The following is a 20483-nucleotide window of genomic DNA, read 5'->3' on the forward strand; positions in this document are numbered from 1 at the left end:
TCATTTTTTGAGGTTGGGGTTAAATTATGACATATTTTATTAAAATAATGATTATTTAAGCATTTATGAATAATATTGTAAAGAAACAGATGATTTTAATCAAGAAATTATTTAATTATTCAATTTTTTTGCAAGTGATGTGAAGTGCCTATAGAATTTACATATATTTGTGTTCATAATAGCTTATCATAATTCTGTAGGAGTAGGTTTGTTCTTTCACAGCATCTTCTACCATCAACAGCGTAATACGTTTGTAAATTTTCTAATTTCCCAAGCTGCTTTCGAATTTACATAAGACAATACTACCCTCGACAAAAGTATGAGGTAGACCTATCGTACGGTACGAGACACAACGCTAATTTAAAATAATTATTTAGTGTTATTAAACATCCTATAAATACTTTAAAATAGTTTAATTTGTTTATTTACCTTCGCTGGTAACATTCGTCATTGTTAAATGTTTCCGCCATTTTTCAACAATATCCCAAGAGTCAGTGAACGTGTGGCGCAGCGTGTTTTACTTGGTGTTCAAACGTCAAATGTATACTTCTGCTTGCCGTACAAGTTTAACGTTTGAACGTTGGCTGCAACCTCTTTAGTGTGTCGAAAGATCATGCCAGGTTTATATTTGTAGTACTAAATGCAGTGAAAATATGTAACTTTACACATATTAATAGAGCTAAAATCTGCATTTTTGCATGACTGAAAATTTTGAACAGTTATGTCTAAGATTTCAAACAGTAAAAAAATACCTTTTAGCACACAGAGTAATGATTAAAAATCCTTTAAAACAAATGATGCAATCTAATTTGAAATTGTTTGATTTATAATTTTAAAATATTGCATTTTATACAATACTAAACTTTCTTGAATTTTTAATTTACTTTAAATAAGTATGGTTTATTTTACTTATGCAGTTGTCTAAGATAATTCATTTAAAATACTTAAACCCTATTAAACATTTTTACTCAATTACCATAAAAAAAATCTTTTATAATTATCAAAATAGATATGAATTGAACCTTTAAAGATATTCCAGGATAATTAATTATAATTATCCTGGAATTTCTTTAAAGAATCCTTTTATTTAATAGAATTATGCTTAAAAAAGCATAATTCTATTAAAAGGATACACTTTGTAAATAATAATAAAAATATATAAACATCTTAAAACTGATATTATTAAATGTTGTGTTTAAAATATACCAAATTATTTAATAATTTAATTATTAACAGTAGTGGAAAAATAGTCCAATATATTACAATAATAATAATAATAATAACGTTTTACAGCAACAGATATCAACAGACTTAAAAAAATTTTATACATTACCTGTTTACTGATGAATTGTTTAGCAACTTTTACATCATATTTTACATTGGCTGCATTACGTGTGATAGATCTTAAGAGGTATTCTGCTTTCTGAGTTGTCAGTCCTTGTTTTACTAATGCATCCTGTATAACAATAAAATTTGATTTTCAATACAATCTGTATAATATGCTTTTAATATGTATAAAAATCTTAATATGAATCAAATTTGAAACATCTTTACAAATTATTTTCAATAAGTCATTCGAAAGTTATGAATAATTTTCAATTATTATTAAATGTTTACATTAAACACTAAATCATTTTCTAACTTCTTTTTTATATATATTAAAAAATCTTTATTGCTTACTAGTGTCAATAAAACTAACCAATTAGGTTAATTCAATGCTCTTAAAAATGTTCCCCATGTATTTTATAATAGTATGTGAGAAAGCTGAACTTGACAAAAAATATTATTTGAAAATTTTTTTGGGAGAAAAATCATCGAAAATATGATTAAAATTTTTCCCACAGATTTGGTTCCTTCTTTGAGGTAACCCATTGAATGTGTCATCCGGAACAGCTGATTGAAATTCAACAATTGGACAGTTGTGTGATGATTCCTAATGAAGTCATGGGAAAAACCCACAAGACCCCCCCCGAAATAAAAAAAGGAGGGAGTTCATCGTCACAAAGTTTGCTATTATTATTAGTTCACTTTAAACTGGTATTTGCGCCCAATCCTGTTTTTGGATGCTGCTCGAGCTGTTGCCTATCCTCTGTCCTCTCAAGACAAAAATTCCACCCCTTCGAGTCACCAAAGCTGCTTCTGAACCACCTGTCAAACAGAGCATTGACTCGCCAATTCTGAGACTCCAACAAAGGACTAACTTCTACTAACTAAGGTATTTGCCAATGCGCAAACGATTGAGAACTCTCTTTCTCTCAGTTAGGAACTATAATTGTTATACAAAAATAGCACCTCGCTAAGCGTCTTGACTATGTACCAAATTATAAATAGTATCGTTAAATAAATGGGTATTGTGAATTGTTGAACTCGTAATAGCGTACACTTCTTCCAATTGTCCCTCAGGCCATCTCCATCCCAAGTCCGAGCACCTACAAACACAACCGTTTGCATACAGAAAGGAAATTTGCGGCCATCAAGGTTTCTGTGTCTATCCCGAAAGACACAGTGGTGTCAGTCCTGACAAACTTGTCATCCTGAACGTCGACCCTTTGGTCCTATAATGCCGAAGCATAGAGGGTGCTACGGCATTGTCACATGTGTATATGTCTAATAACAATTAATATTTTTATCAGGTATAACCATTTTTAATAATAATATCAATAAATTCACGAATTTATTTTTTTGTAAGTTTTCTTTTTATTCAACTGATGATATGCTCATATTAAATTTAATTGACAATTTTCAAATTTAAAATGTATTAAATACAAAAAAATGTTTTGTTTAGTTTTAATGATTTTTAAAACATTTTATTTATGATCAATAAAAATATTAGACACATGTTTGTATTCTTAATGTTATTTATAATAATAATAATAATTTATAGTAGAAGTAAGTTTACTTCAATATTGATCATTTATTTTACTAAATTTGGTCTAGTTTTATGTGGTATTATTATACATGGATTTATTCTCATGGATGATGGATGATTAACTTATTCCTATTGTTACTGAATCTGCCTCAAGTCAGCAAACTATTACTTCAGCATTTCATATTTTAAGTATGAAGAACTGAGGATACTCACTGTGATGAATATTCTAATTTGCATATACTTTTCTCAAGTAGTATACTCAATACAGCATAAAAAAATTATATTCTGTTTATTCAAAAACATCAGACTTTGTTATTCAGTATAGTAAAACCACAACTAAAGTGTTTTAAATTCATTTTAATGTCTTCCAGTTTATGTAAATGTATAAGTATCAAGGCAATTCTCTGGGATTACTTGGGGTGCAAATTTATGTGGAATTTTGTTTTATGTAATATCTGCTGATGCAACTTATACATGAAACAAGACCATACTGTAATTTAATACACACCAATAGCATCATCATCAAGTCTTAATAAATTGATTAAAAATTTCCCAAATTCTTTGCTGTTTCAAGATATTTTATTATAAATAATAATTTTATAATCAAGTGTGAAATGTAAAATGAATCAGAATGAAACAAAGTTTCCTTTCAATTGTTGTGTGTGTCATAAGATTAAAAAAATGAGGAAAGACCATGATTATAACGAGTAATTGTTTACAGTGACATTGTCACAATGCTGGGCTGCAATTTTTAATCATATTTTTAACTTATTTAATTTAAAATATATGCTCGCCACCTGAAATTATTAGTAGCGGTTAGCCCCTGTACATCATACTTTTCCTTTAGCAATAGAGTCATGCAGGTCATCTGTCCAACTCCTTTCAGGGAAAAATTTTTGAATTGAAATAAAATAACTTCCAGTTTGCATTGGAAGTTTGTATATAGTTAATCGGGGCCTCCTGCCCCTAAGGTTTCCATATCTGGTCTAGTCTTTCATCTACCTAACTCCATTCTCAAGATTAAAGAAAGATGGACAGATGGAATTTATGTCTACAATTTTTTCAAATTGCAGCCCAATTATATCATTTTTAAATTTATTAAATGAAATTAATTACTATTAAATATAATTTTCTTTCTTATAGTACAATTTCTAATGTTAACTCAAAATATTATTTCTTCAAAAATATGAAAAAGAAGACTATTTACAAAAATTTTTACATTTTCGAGTCTATCTTTAATCCTTTATACTACTCCAGAAGTAACAGTCACTATGGTTAAAGAACAAACTTCTTTCTTTCTTTCTAATTTTCTTTCTTCATTATACTTTCTTTATTGTGTTTTTTAAAGTAAATGTTCAATTTTGTTCCGTGACTTTTGTATATTATTATTAATTTCCTGAGCAATAAATTTCAGTGCTACAGTTATCAATGAATATTTAATTTTGCAAAGTATTTATTTTTAGAAATGCCTGATTGTAACTAATTCTATTTAAGTTTCTAGAAATACAAATTATTAAAATACAGTCTTTACTGTCAAACTACATAAACTTGCAAAGTAAAAAAGAAATCTATAAATAAATGCAATAATACAGCATTTCTCAACTTGTGATCCACAATAATAGGACAGGTGGTCTGCAACCAGACTTAAATTAATAAAGATTAAAACTTCATTCAACGATGATTCACTTTTAATAGTTTACTTCCAATTTAAATAACTACAACTTCATATGTATTCAGAACATGCTTTTAAATTTATTGTTATAAATAACACAGTATGTCCTAAATGTTGGTAATATCCACAAAGGTTTAAAAACCTAGGCCTATAGAATTTTTTCAGACATTTTACTGATATTTAGGCATAAAAAGGTTGAGAAATGCTGCAATAATACATCAATCATCATCAATAATTTTTATAATTTTTTTAATTCATTAAAAATATGTTGTAATGAAAACTTGAAAAATGACCATTTAAAAGAATTAGAAGTACAGTGGAACCTCGCTTAACGAGCATAATTTGTTCCAGAATCTTACTGATAATGCGAAACACTCATTAAGCGAAACAATTTTTCTCATATAAATTAATGTAAAATACGATAACGTGTTCCATGCAAAAATAAAAAAAAACACTCAAATATTTTATGTACAGGTTGACAATAATTAACCTGTACAAAGTTTGTAGCAATGCTGCACCTGAATTTTTTACCATAACCAATTTACATACTGTTGTGTTTAATTCTCTGTGATTTCCTGCCTGTGTAGATGTACTTTCAGTGTAATAAGGATTAGTTCTTTATTTTTTAAGAGATGTTGAACAAATGTTGTGAAATTTTGGAGCTATTCCAGCAAGGAAAGTGTCAATGTGAAATTGTTTGTTTGCTCAGTGTTCCCAAAATGACAGTCTTGGACACAGTTTGGCAATTCAAGGAGCTTGGTCATAATGGCGACCATCCTGAACATGGAAGAAAGCGCACCATCAACACATCTAGGAACCGCAAGATCATCAAAAAGCGAATTGACTAACATGCAAAGGTCTCCATGAGAAAAATTGCTCATGAGATTGGAATCAATCACAAATCGATGTGGTTAATGGCAAAAAAGGAGCTCGGACTCAAGCTCTACAAGTTCCAAAAGGTTCAGCTCCTCACTGATGAAAACAAGTGCATGAGACTTCAAAAATGCATCAACTCCAGCAGTGTTTCTCAAACTTTTTGGACCGCGACCCCCCTTATGCACTAAAAAATTTCAAAGGACCCCCAAAGAATAAGTATGTGTCAAAAAACATCCCGGAGGGAGGGGGTTAGGCTCATATTTAAATATTTATATTATTTTTATTATTTATATGTACAATTTATTTAAGTAAAAATTATTTTATATATTTTTTATTTCTATTATTTCTAAACATGAATCCATAGTAAATTTATACAATATTTGAAAAAATTCATCTGGCATCAATTTTTCAGCGACCCCCCTAAATATTTTTTGCGACCCCCACTTTGAGAATCACTGAACTCCAGCATCAGGTCGCAGGTCCACAATGGGAGCGCATTCTCTTCACAGACGAAAAGCTTTTCTCCGTACAACAGGCACACAACCATCAAAACACAGGAACTGGTTTGCGGAGGCTCCAGAATGCTCAGCCGTCATCGAACATCGCCAAAATCCAATGTCAGTCATGGTTTGGAGCGGAATTTGTGCAAGCGGCAAGACACCCTTTGTTTTCATCAATCAAGGAGCCAAAATCAATCAAGACAGGTACTGCCGTGACATTCTCAAGGCCATAGTACTTCCGTGGGCTCAACAGAATGTTGGCAGTGCGAAATGGACATTTCAGCAGGACTTGGCACCGGCACACAGGGTGAAGAAGACTCAGGAGTGGTGCAAGGCCCATTTTCCTGATTTCACATCGTCTGCGGAATGGCCACTGTACTCACCAGATCTGAACCCGACGGACTACAGTGTGGTCCATTTTGGAGGCCAGGGCCTGTGCTAAGCGCCACAAATGTTTGGAGTCGCTGAAGCAATCCTTGCACCAGGAGTGGGACAAACTGTCTCCAGAAGAGCTGCGGCCCATCACTGAGAATTTCAAAATGCGTTTGGGGCTCTGCATCAAGGCAAAAGGAGGTCACTTTGAAACCAGCTGAATATCTGATTAATACGTAAAGTATTGTCACTGCTATCTGCTGTTGTTTTTCTAATTTTCATTTCTTTAATAAATTACGATGCAAAACTTGTATGAATTAATTATTGTCACCCTGTATAACATTTATTCAAAGAAAATTATACAATATACATTGTTAAGGAATGTGAATCATCTTTATATTAAATTTCATATTAAATTTAATAATTATAAATAATTAATTTTTAATTTAGACATTTCTAAAATTTAATCTGAAACTGGTCATTAAATTTAATATGAGATGGCAGCATAACTGCCTCTGATCAAATTAATTAATTTCTAATATATAATTATAGCCTTTACATAGCCCAAGAAATTGGCGTATTGTTTGGCGTGTTTATTATATAACAGGCTATAGTTGTTGATGTTTATACATAATACGTCTGAACACAAGTTTGGAAAAATGTGTGATCACAAGCAACACTAAGATGCTAGTGGAACAAGTGCTAAACACAGACTGACAGAGCATGCACACAATCTGAGACTTCCCCTCTACTCATCACTCATTATGTGAAATGTCACTCGTAAAGCAAGTAATTTTTACCATTTTTTTTGCTCGTTATGCAGGGTGATCGTTAAGCGAGGTTCCACTGTATTTGATTCTTAAATAAATATTACTAGAACGTTATTTCTATTAAATTAATGAAAAAAAAATTAAATATAGGTCAAATAGAATTACAACTAGTCTGAACTTACCTTCATCCAACCTGTAAATACTTTATGACCTGCTCTTGTAATCCATATTAAAGCATGCAGTGCTTGGGAAGCATCAAGCATTGCATTACCAGTTGCCAACAGTTCCATAGAATGAATTGAGGGTGGTAATGTAAGTAAAAGTCTCCAGCAAATACTAAAACAATATTGAACAGCACATATACCCTATGTAAGAAAATAATAATGCATTTATTTTTTAAAATAAATTTTTATATAAATATATTTCAGAGTATCAGTGAAAAAAGTTAATAAATAAATAAAAACTGAATTTTGCACTTTTTTTTATTTAATTGAAATTAACATTATGCTAAATTCCACATATATTTTTAAAATATGATTTCTAAAAATTTCTATAAATTAGTATGTTGGATACAAAAGAAATAATGTCAGCACAATAAAAAGTAAAAAGGCACTTACTTACTAACAAAAAAAGCAAAGTAGAAGCAATATGAAAATTTTTAAATCTTTATTTTTTACAAATTAACAGTTACAATTTTCAGCAATAAGAAACAACATTCATGCATCTGTTTAAACTATTATTATTCTATAACATAACAAAGGAATTTTGGAATTACCTCTAAAACTACAAATTATATTTTACCAAATCTTACTTCTACTTGAGGTTCGTACAACTTATTATCTAAATTTTTAATTAATCTCTTTGAAAAACAGAAAATAAAATTTAATTCTCTTCTAAATAATATTTTTTCAATTAAAAAAAAATTACTGAAGTGTCATCTTGGTAATCTGACATATGTATATGGCTGGAACAATGTCAGATTAAGGAGATTACCACATTATTGAAAGATGAACTCAATGGCACAAACAAATTTGACAGTGTAGAATTAACTGATGATAATGCAGCAAAATACAAGTCTGACTACTTATCAAGGTTACCAGGTTGGTGGATTCTAACTAAATTTAATGAGAAATTTAGTAGGTTGTCTAGTACTTTTGGTATAAAATTTCAGAGAATTAACTTTTATATAATAACAATAATTTGTTATTATATAAAAGTTAAATGTACAAAAAATGTACAGTATGTTTACTGTACATTTTTTGAGCAGCTTAAAATGACAAGCCTAATAATCTTTAGTATCATGTTCAAACTCAGATTTAACATCATGCCACATTTTCTAGGAAGGTGTTCAAATTTAGTGAGAACTGAAGTTTGAACTAGTAGAAAGCTTTTATAACTTGGCAACAATGCTGATAATATCAAAGATGGATAGGAGAGTCCTTCCTATTAAGGGATATCCGTTAATGGGAAGGACCCTCCTAACCCCAGCAGATGCCCCGGAATCTATAGTGTCTCTATAAGGGATAATAGGTGCGATAGGGGCCTGACATATGTAAGCTATACTAAACGATCCATGGGCGTTAGAATACATCATCAAGCAGATATTCGTCATGGGAGAACCTCCATGGCCCTCGCTACTTATGTAACCAATCCAGACATAGTAGCAGACTTCACCCAGGCAAATCTCCTCCACGACGCACCTCCCATTGAACACCTCAAATGGTTGAAGGCTATGCACATCTTTAAATCCTCCATCACCAGCACATGCATAAATTTTAAAGAGGAGATGATTTTGTCATTGGCCTGGCAAGAGTTAATTCACAGCACACTGTAGTCACCCGTTATACACGGACGGGCTGACTTGTCGTGCATGCACGACGTGGTTTTTTGTAAATCCTTTCAAACCTACGATTGAACTGATATTTAAATGACACGTGAATCGAACTGATATTTAACGGCAATCGAACATCCATCTAGAAACAGTTTTTGGAATCTGATGCAGAGCCCAGAAGGAGGTTCGAAAACGTTTGTTTGTCAATATTTGTGTGTTATCACAGCGTAAAAGGTTCTGTGTACGTAATTTTTTAATAAATAAAGATTAAACAAAATTAAAAGAAGGAACATAAAGATAAATAAAAGTGAAAATCTTTTTGAAACATATTTCAAAAGACTTATTGATATATTAACATTTTTGCTAACATTCACTAAAAAGCTGGAGATGACTTAATGAAATTTATCATCAACATATAGGGGAGAATAGACATATCCTGAAAAAAATAAATAAAGAAATAAAAACCAAAACAAATATTACTTAGATTTTACAATTAACGTGAAGTCTGCAATAACTGTAAATGCCATTTGCAACCATCCTATATTACAGTCAAATTCAAATGACTTGTTAAAAATTTTTAAAACAATTTGAATAAATTGTTCTTTATTAATATTAAAACACTATAAAATATTTAGGTAGCATAATATCTGTTTTAATAAACTAATTCTAGAAATTCACTTCCATAAATAAAATAATTTTAACATTTAAAATTTATTACCAGGTAAGATAACTGTTCTGACTCTCTTCCAGATAGATCACATTGAGCTGCTACATTAAGAATAAGATTAATGGAACTGTACAATTTTTTATACTCCAAAACATCAGCAGTTCCAAGAATAAAACTGCAAGCCTGAAATATATTAAAAAATAAAAATTAATTACTTCATTTAAAATTACTAACAAACAATAATAATTTGTTTGTGAAACTATCTAAGAAACTATAAATTCTCCCGTCAAGCATGATAAAGTATTTTTTATGAGAAAATAGAAACTGAAGAATTGAGAAAAGCTTCAAGTTGAGCTTGATGTTGTGATGCTGTTTCTGCAGCCCTTGACAAAGCCATTTTTATTTACTCAATGTTGCTCAAGTCGAACTTCACTGCCTTCAAGGGTTTCAGTTGTTCTTATTCTTTTAGATCTAGAAATTACCTGACCAATTTTACCCTTACACTTTCCTCTAGAAATTTTTTTTTGACAAAATACTAAGCCTTTTTAATTCCACATTGATAAAACAAAGATGGATTGTATGTACAGTACTGTACATTAGGTTACGTTAGATTAGTGATAACACTTTCTAAATATAGCTTGTTACTTCCAATTGGATAATAGAATGTCACATGGTCACTATGAAAAGATTTTTTAAAAATTTGTTATAGAAGTGAGTTATAGAATACAGCTATCTTTTTTTAAAGTTTAAATTTAATGAAGTAAGTTTAAAATACACCATTTGCCAAAATATTTTAAAATGAAACTTAAAGGAAATTCCCTCTGAACATGAACATCACATGGTCACTGACATCACTGCAACGTAGTGTGATCATCAATCCAAAATTGATAAAACATTTATTTTATAGCTAATATTTCCACAAAATAAGTAGCCTATACATCAGATAAAATTCTTATTTATTCACTTAACTGAATTCTCCATTGAATGTAATAAATAATAATAAAAATATATTTCTTCTTTGAAACCGTGTTTTCGTAATTGTTGGACTATGAACTCCAAAGTTGAGTTTAATTAAACACTTGGCTTTATTTCCATCTTTATTTAGTTGACTTTCTCCCTCGGATTTTCAAGGGCCGACGGAAGCGCACCGGACACCGCAAGAGCCGCGGTGCTTTACGGATACAGCATCCCTATCTCCGGGCGAGCCGATTCCAGGGAGCAGAGTCCTTACAAAGAAAAGACAACTCTTCCTGGGGCTTCCGCCGACGTCTCTGAGTTCGTTTGCGTTACCGCACTGGTCCCCGAAGGGCCGATCTCTGCGTCCAGGTTCGGGAATATTAACCCGATTCTCTTTCGGTCTCTACGGGACTCGGCCCTTGAAAATCCGAGGGAGAAAGTCAACTAAATAAAGATGGAAATAAAGCCAAGTGTTTAATTAAACTCAACTTTGGAGTTCATAGTCCAATAAAAATATAATTAAATTAACAATGTGAGCAAAACATTACTTACAAATCCATCCAACTTTGGGGAATCTTGATTATTAATTTCAACAGACATGAGATTATAGAATCTTGGTTTTACAGTAGAACCTAGAAAAATGTGTTCATAATTATATAATCTTAAATTTAATATGACACAATGTATTGTCAAAATGTTAAGTACAAAGTACATGACAACAAGTAAAATAAATAAACAAACAATCAGATACACTCAACAATAGAAAGTTAATTATCCAAAATGGTTTGCAAAAAATAAATGAATAAAAATGAAACATAGAACAATGTACTGTACAGTACATGCCACAGAGTATAATACACAGAGATCAAACTCTCCATATAACTGGAAATCACTAAGTCATTTGTCAACTGTAGTGCTGTGAAACCAGGCCATATATAACATGATGTTAGATTTTTAAGTAAATTAATTTACCTTCAAATACAATAAGTGCACTACTGTATTTTTAGTTCATGAAACTTTAAATGCATAGTGCTTGAGGTACCCAAAATACAAAAATGAACGAATTTCTAGATTATCTGAAATTATGTTTATCCAAAAGATCCCTGGTCCCATCATGTTCAGATAATCAGCTTTCCAGTATATTTCAAAATTAATAGTTGAGTTAATCTAATTTTATAGTTTGTAAACAATTTGAATGTATTTAATAATTTGTTATAAGAGTTTGTGATTTTTATTTAGTATGCAAATAAGCATTGTGTGTCATTATGCAACTAAATTTTACAGATTAATTCAAAAATTCTATTGATACATGTATACAGATTAAATATATTTTATTAACTGATATATAAAATACAAAAGACAAACAAATCTAATTTTTTTCTCAATTCAATGTCCATCAACTATAATGCATTGATGTTAACATACAGTAGAATAATGCATTTTTTGCACTGTTTACAGATGCAATGTTGATACAACTAAGTTTAATTCTATATTAATTTACAAAATAAATTTGTGTTTTAAAGCGCACTTAATTTTATTTAAAATAACCAGAGATAAATATTTAAAATTATAAACCTATTAAAACCTGAATGCTTTTGATCATATCTCTATAACTGACTGATGTTATTTTTGTAAAATCATTGTTTTATAAAAATAAATGCAAGCAAATTTACTAACAATGCTTAAATATAATGAATTATCTTTATTTTTGCTGTAAAAAATTATTCTGTTTGTTTTCTTCATAGTGTAGAGATGGATATCTAATGGTAAATACAATTAACAGAAACTCTCTTGCAATTACATCAAAAATTTATAATTTTGAAAAAACAATGTAAATATTATGGTATAAATACAGGATCTTCATAAATATAAATTTTTGAAATCCTGGAGTTAATGTCTGAGATATTAGAAATAAGTTTCAGTGTCTTCAAAAACTCAAGAAGTTTTTTAGTATACATGGTATAGAGTAAAGTAACATTATGGTGGCTCTGTTGTGTCTTCCACTGTGATCTTCCAGTAGAAAGGGCAATATGTGATCTGGTTCTACAAAACTAAATCTGTCGTTACTGTTCAACAAAATTTTTATTGTGAGGTATGGCAGTAAAGTGTCTTCAGATAAAAATGTTCATCAGTAGTTTCAACATTTTAAAGATATAAAGCATTTTAAATGTAAAACTGCCTGAAAGGCCATACATATCAGAAGATAATATGAAGTAAATCAGTTTCCTGTGAACAAGGTCCACAAAAGTCTTAGCACAACACATTATGGAATTATGGATTTCTATGACTACCATGTTGTACACAAAAGACCCTTCCCCATTTCAGTAATCAACAATCTCAAAAGTAAGGTCTCTTAATTTTTTTAAATACAAAGAAATGTTTATACAAAAATAAAGTTCATATCATTTTAAAGCTTGAACATTTATCTATTTTTCTACATAATCACCATTTCAGTCAATGCATTTTTGTAGGTGGTGTAGCAGTTTTTGTATGCCCATGTCATATCTGCTTGCAGCCACGTCACGGGTCCTGTCTTGCGCACACCATCCAATATTGTAACTTTTCCATTGAAATCCTTTGAATTGCACTTGGGGAAAGCCCAATAACCAAAATGCAGAGATCATCCAAAGAGATTTGCCGATATTCACACATGGTTTGCTCAACCTTCGTGACTGTCTCGTCGGAAATTGACAGTCTCCCACTTCTTTCTCGTCATGAATTTCAGTACGATCAACTGCAAACTCCCTATACCACTTGAAGCTATTTTTGACATCTATGCATGACTTGCCACACACTTCTCTCAATTGGCAATGAATTTCAATTGGTTTAACACGTCATGGCGGCAAGCTGGTATGACATGGGCATACAAAAATTGCCACAGCACATACAAAAATGCATCGACCAAAATGGCAATTACGTAGAAAATAGATAAATGTTCAAGCTTTAAAATGATATGAACTTTATTTTTGTATAAATGTTTCTTTGTATTTAAAAAATTAGGAGACTTTACTTTTGGGATTACCCTCATACTATTATAGTGCTAGACTTAAAAAGACACAAAAGTAAAATATAATACACAGAAAAACACCAAAAGTCCTTTTAAGAGCAAGACAAGTGCCAAAAATAATAAACATGGACATAAATGAAAAGTACCATATTTGGAAATGCCTTAAAATGAGGTATGCCAGTATTAAGAAATTGTACTTTAAGGAAAGAAGAAAATGTCATCAGTAATATTATATTTATAGAAATTATATATTATAAATGATTTTATTAATTAAATTTAAACTGAATACTTTGAATATAAATATACATGAATATGTTTCTTTAAATTATATTAAAAAAAATTTTTTTTAATTCTGTAGAATAACAAACATGCTAGAATTATTACATGCAATTTAAAATACATTTAATTTACTCAAAACTTACTTTGAAGTTCATCACTTGACAGATTTTTAACATAGTTATCTTCCACATCTTTACAAGAGAAATAAGTTTTACACATTCTTTTTGTATTATCTTTTTCTGAAGATATGCTCAGATTTTGAATAGTAAATAAGTTTTTTTGAATCTGTAAAAGTTAGTTTAATATATTTTAAAACATTTAAGTTTAAATATATCTAAAACTGAACAAAGAACAATTTGATGTTACTTAAAATTTATAACAAAATAAAGCAATAATGAAAATTTACTTAAAAAAACTCAAAATTATTTTTTTTAATTAAATAATAAAATGAGTATTTGTTTTATAAAAAAATTTTTATAAAGACCTCATCTATAATGAAAAATTCAAATAAACAATTCTTATTAAAATTAGATGTACTAATAGTACTAATTTAGTTATGTTTTATTTTATTTGATTATGAAACATTCATCATTTACTTGTTCAATTAGAGATGGTGGAGCATCATAAAGATTCTTCATCATATATTCAAACAACAACAGTAATCTTGCTAAATACAATATTTGAAAATCTTTCATGCAACTGAAAAAATAAAAATAAATATATACATACACACACAACTTAGTATTAAACTAAACAATACAAAAAAAATTATGAATATCTGCCTGAAAATATTTAAATGTTAATTTTAAAATACAATTAATTTTTACACTTTCCTAAACAGTAATATTAGTAGGAGATATTATCAGTAGGATATATATATGTATATATACATACACTACCGATAATATCCAAACAGCATTATAATTTAAGCTATTTTTCAGTTTGTTCAAACTATTTTGAAGAAATTCACAAATGCCAAAATTTATTTAAACATCCTTTATTGTCATGTATTATCTATATTTGTATTATAACATTTTGAGTGTGACCCATATATTATATATCATAACATCGAATAGTGTGTGTTATGGTTTGTAAAATATCCATCATGCATTATTTAATAGTTTAGAAATAGCAATGTTCATAAACTGACTTATACAAAGCCCAGAATTTTATTACAAATAGAAGAGTTAAGAACATTAAAAAAGAGATTGTTCAAAACATTAAAAGTTGTTTTGTAGTCCAATGGAAGCAAGGAACTGCTACACTAAATTCACTAAATTCTGTTAAGTTTGATTTGCTATCAATCTGCCACTTATTAATTCAACACTTGATAAAAGATAAAATCATAATTATTTATTGTTATTGTACACGGCAACATACAAATAATTTTCTAGTGTATATGTGAAATTTAATATAATTCATAAATGTAATACACAGTATAGGTTTCATCAATCTAAGAAATCCAAATACACAGATTTACTACTATACCTAGTATGTATATTTTTATAGTATATTTTAGGATTAAGCAAGATAAAAAAAACTGTCATTGATTTTTTGAACTTATCAAACTATATAAACTGTCTTTTCTACTAGTTCACTACCTCACTGAACTTAATCAAATAAATTGGCAGAATGAATAATACTAACTTCCATTATGAATTGAAACTAAAAACTGTATGCTTAAACTATTTATACAAAAGAATTACATATATAGCCTTCAACATGTATCTGATAATGTCTAATTGTTATCAGTCTTAACCAGCACTTTAAACATTGTTTAAATTTTTATTTGCTTGCATTACAATAATTGGTGTCATTTCTTACTTCAATTATATGCTATTTGTTAAAGACAATAAAAGCAAGCAAATAACACTGAATGAATTACTATTAATTAATAATAATAGTAACAATTAATACAGTTTAAGTTTATACATATTTAATTGTTTTTAACATGTCTTTTTAATATCAGAGTCAAAATACCATAATTTTTATTGAATTGTAGTTTTATTTACTTATCCTGCTTAATGTTATCAGTCAGATATTGCTACCAATATAGGCAAATCCTGAAGTGATTGCAATAGGCAGACTCCACTGTAGTATAATTTCCATCCATAAGCAATTTAATTTTTTTTTTTTAAAACAGTTACAAAATTCATATGAATTTACCTTTGAACTACTACAGCAACATCAATTATTGTTTGGGCTGTCAGCAATAATATATGTTTCTTTTGCATCAATTGAATGTTGTGGAAAAGAAAAAGCATTAATTGAGCATGTTCGACATTAATATCTGTAAAACACAAAATTTTTTAATAATTTATTTATATTAATTTCTTTTAAAAATTTTGTAACAATTACATTCTTACATTCTTCAATTACATAAATATATTTAAAAAATACAAAAAAATTTTTTAAATATAAACATTTGCATGTAAGGTAATAGGATATTTTCTTTACACTGAATAATACAACATAATATAAAAAGTCCTCACTTAACATTATTTCATTATAATGTCATTGAAGAAAAACAATTTACATTTACAATTACTGTTGTTGAATTCTCTTTAAAACAGTAAAATTGATTCTATGAGGTAGGAAATAAATGCTTCAGATTACAAATATGATCCTATTAGAATAGTATTAACTAAATTAAATCTCATTTATATAATTTAACCTATGGTAAAATCAGTTTCAATACAAGTCATTTTGCATAATGTCACTGTTTCCAAAAAATTGTCAATGAGGTTAAGTGAGGATTTGCAGTACTATGATGGTTCATATATTTCTAATTTTGTTTCAAAAGAAAATTATACAGTAATTTAAAAAAAAAAAAAACAATTATGAACTGTTTGATCTATGACTTTTTCCAGTTTGAAAAATTTAAGACAGTTTTTGATTAAAAGTAACTGTAAACCCTACATTTAATGAAGTGCTTTTATGATAAAGATATTTCATTTGAAACTTTCACTACAAATCTCTGTTAATTAAAAAATTATATATCTGATTTTTCATTTCATGTTAAAAGTAAATATGTAAATATATGGGAAAAAATACAATTCTATTTATTTAGATAAGTTAAAAATTTCTTCAAATGAACCAGTTTGTTTACTACAAAAAATTTTTGCAATGAGATAACAAATATTAAAAAATTATTTTAAGAAATAAATATTTGTTAAAGCAATTACTTAAAACTATTTGAAAATATATTTTAAATTTGGCTCACTTACAAATCATTATTATTATATATATTTGAATATTTTCATTCAAATAAATTTACCTTCTCCTTCTTCAGTAAATTGAGATGTTGATAATATAGCTTTTTTTATTGTATACAGTAATTTCTGCCATATTAAAACACATGTTTGTTCGCTTTCACTTCTCAAATCATCTTTCTCTCTCTGTTGTCTTAACATCAATATCTATTTAAATTTATTATGAATAAAAATTAATTAATAATAAACATATATAAAGAGATCAAAAATTTAACTTGATTACAAACTTGTGCAAGAACAGAGAGAGTACGAGGATAAACTTGTAATGGCCAAGTTTCTTGATTCCATGGACTTATATTTAATTGAGACAAAAACATATTCTAGAATAAAAAATATAATCAATATTTAGGCTGTAATATTTACAAATAATATTAAATAATAAACAAATAAAAGTTTTATCACTATTTTGTTTGTATTTTAAAAAATTATCTATTATGGTAGTAGTTGCAACAATAAACTACTTTATAAATAACCATTAGAAAAACATTTCAGGAACTAAAGATTACATTCATGATCATTAAGTTGTGATTTCTAAGTTTACTTGATTGGAAAATTCAAAAATTTAGTCTATACCAGGGGTGGCGAACCTGTGGCACGTAAAAGAAATCATCTGGCACATAATGTATCATATGATTTCTGTTTTTTTCAATCATCCTTTCTGTTTATCACCTGATCATCCTTTTTTCAATCAGATTTTTAACATTTATTCAAATTAAAGGGTATTCGTTTAATTTCTTTAAATATCATTATTAGGAGTCTAAGACTTTGGCATGCATTAACATCTTTAAAGCTAAGTATGCTTACAATATGGCACACGGACTCAAAAAGGTTCGCCATCCCTGGTCTATACTATAAATGGACAAAAGTCCATAATACTAAAATAATTTAGTAGTCATTATAGCAACAATACAGACAAATTTTGGTGTTATGGACTAATTTATACAATCCCATAAGAATCCATTATAGATGAAATATACACACAGTATATACAAATGTTATGAAAAAATTTTTGACTCACTTATGTTTGTTCTAATAATACACCTAAATCATAAAAATCTTGAAATGTATTGATATATGGATTCTCTTCTATCAGACTATCAAAAAAAAAGTAAATAGTTGCAGAATGAAATATTAAGAAATATAGTGCATGCTCACCAACATGAACTAATTATATAGGATTGTTCAAGATCAGTGAGATTATGTTTGAAGAAAAAGAAATCAAAAAGAAATAAATATATTTTAAAATTTTTTTACTATATTTCAGACATATATTTATAACAATGATATTTATTAATTTTACAAATCTTTTGTTAGTGGAAAGGATCCCATAGAGAGAAAATACAGTGTATTAGTAGTATCTACCAAACGTTGTAGTTGCAATCTAAAGAGCATCAAATAAACCTACTAAAAAACAGAAAAACTACAGCCTATCTGAAAGCTCAAAACAAGGAGAAAAAATTTAAATAGACAGATGCCAGAGTGGTCACATCCAGTGCAAGAGCACTTCCAATACAAACTATTGAGGAGCTCAATGTTGCCTTTATACAAATGGAAGTCACCAATCAAAATGGATTAAATCACTACAAAATGATTATATCACTGCAACTCCTATTTAATGAAATCTAAGTGGAAAATATATAAAACATTATTATGCCAACATCATGTGCTTTTAATATTCATTCCAATTTAAAACTTTAAAATATGACAACAATTCAATGAAAAAGTCCTAGCTTATTAAAATTTGAAATAATATTCTATTTAGAAAGAAATGATTAGAATAATCTAAAGAAGAAAGACTTCAAAAACAATCAGTTGATAATAAGTTTAAAAGTTTTAAACCTCTAAGTTTGAGCATTTTAGTTTTACAAATTTTGCACTTAACAATGTATAATCATTATTTTTCTCTTTATTTTTAAACCCTTATTTGATACCATACTGAACTTTTCAGATATTTCAATTCAAAATTTTACTTTTTGCATTGTCAAACATGAAATGCAACATATAGACACAAAAATAATTTAAATTACTATTTACATCGGGATTACCTTTACTTTAGAAAATAATAGTATGTTTTTCTTTTTCTCTAATATTCTGCATAAAGACATATTCTTATTTTTGAATTTATCTTTAAATCAATGAAACCAGAAGATCTTTTATGGCATCCTTTAGATCAGTGATTCTCAAAGTGGGAGTTGCGACCCCCAAGGGGGTCGTTAAAAATATTTGGGGGGGTCGCTGAAAAATTGATTCTAGATCAAATTTTTTCAAATATTTTATAAATTTACTATGGATTCATGTTTAGAAATAATAGAAATAAAAGCTATATAAAATAATTTTTACTTAAATAAATGGCACACATAAATAATAAAAAGAATATAAATATTTAAATACGAGCTTAACCCCCTCCCTCCGGGATGTTTTTCGACACATACTAATTCTTCGGGGGTCCTTTGAAATTTTTAAGTGCAGATCGGGGGTCGCGGTCCAAAAAGTTTGAGAAACACTGCTTTAGATCCCTTTGGGAATAAATATATACATATGTACATACATATATATACATATATATATATAGTTAAAGGTGGCCCAATTAAATGGATGGTGGTGATATATAGTTAAAAGGTGGCCCAATTAAATGGAAGGGTTAATCGGGGCAGCTGCTTTATTGGGCCAAATCTCAAGAAATGGAAACTAAATTAATAAATTAATACATAATTTAATCACTTAATTGGGAGGGACAACTTTTCCTTAATTGGGACAATAATACAAAAGAAATTTAGAAATTTTTTTATATATTTTAGTAATCTTCCAAAAATATGTAGGCACTACATAAACTAATGTCATGGTAGGCCTAATGGTTAGCAGAGACAAAGCGATTTTGTCTTTTGCTCGGGCAGTTCGGTTTTTCTGGAGGTGGTCAGTTTAGTGGGATGTATCACACAGGTATTTCGTCTGAGGCAGACCTGAATGCAAGTTACTGACCCTGCTCTGGATTGGACCGGACAATCCCATTAAAAGTGAAGGGACAAAGATTGCTGGACAATTTTTGAGGTCTGTCAACTGAGTTGAAAGACAGCTAGAGTTCCCTTGAAAGGTATTGTGTGCATAATTACATCTAGATTCAGACAGCAGCCATCTGATTGTTGACACCAGTATCGAGCTGGCAGATTCTATGAACACGCCTGCCAAAGTGGCCCATCTCCAAGTAAAGGAAACTGTGCTCAAAAAAAGACTGTAAAATGACTTTTGAACGAACCCTTTTCTTTCTCCTTTTAGTTAGAACATGTTCTAACTAAAAAGGAAAAAAGGAAAAATTGTTCAATCAGGAACGGACCGAATGGTCAACCCTTGTGTACATCACTACTAGGGTTTCTCATTTCCCGGTCTTTTGCTTGTCCCAAGATAGAATTAATT

General features: G+C 29.0%; 1 protein-coding gene across 1 annotated transcript in view; it reads right to left on the minus strand.

The window, feature by feature from the left end:
* The window catches only part of poe (E3 ubiquitin-protein ligase-like protein poe), a 187860-nt gene that overhangs the window by 128082 nt on the left and 39295 nt on the right, over positions 1 to 20483 (minus strand). Inside the window, 9 exon segments of the mRNA XM_067288343.1 lie at positions 1334 to 1456; positions 7242 to 7424; positions 9609 to 9740; positions 11067 to 11146; positions 13944 to 14085; positions 14397 to 14499; positions 15967 to 16090; positions 17078 to 17219; positions 17300 to 17392. Of these exon segments, the coding sequence (XP_067144444.1) occupies positions 1334 to 1456; positions 7242 to 7424; positions 9609 to 9740; positions 11067 to 11146; positions 13944 to 14085; positions 14397 to 14499; positions 15967 to 16090; positions 17078 to 17219; positions 17300 to 17392 (1122 nt within the window).

The sequence above is a fragment of the Centruroides vittatus genome, unplaced genomic scaffold, assembly GCF_030686945.1.
Source record: "Centruroides vittatus isolate TY-2023 unplaced genomic scaffold, ASM3068694v2 scaffold_861, whole genome shotgun sequence".
NCBI lineage: Eukaryota > Metazoa > Arthropoda > Arachnida > Scorpiones > Buthidae > Centruroides > Centruroides vittatus.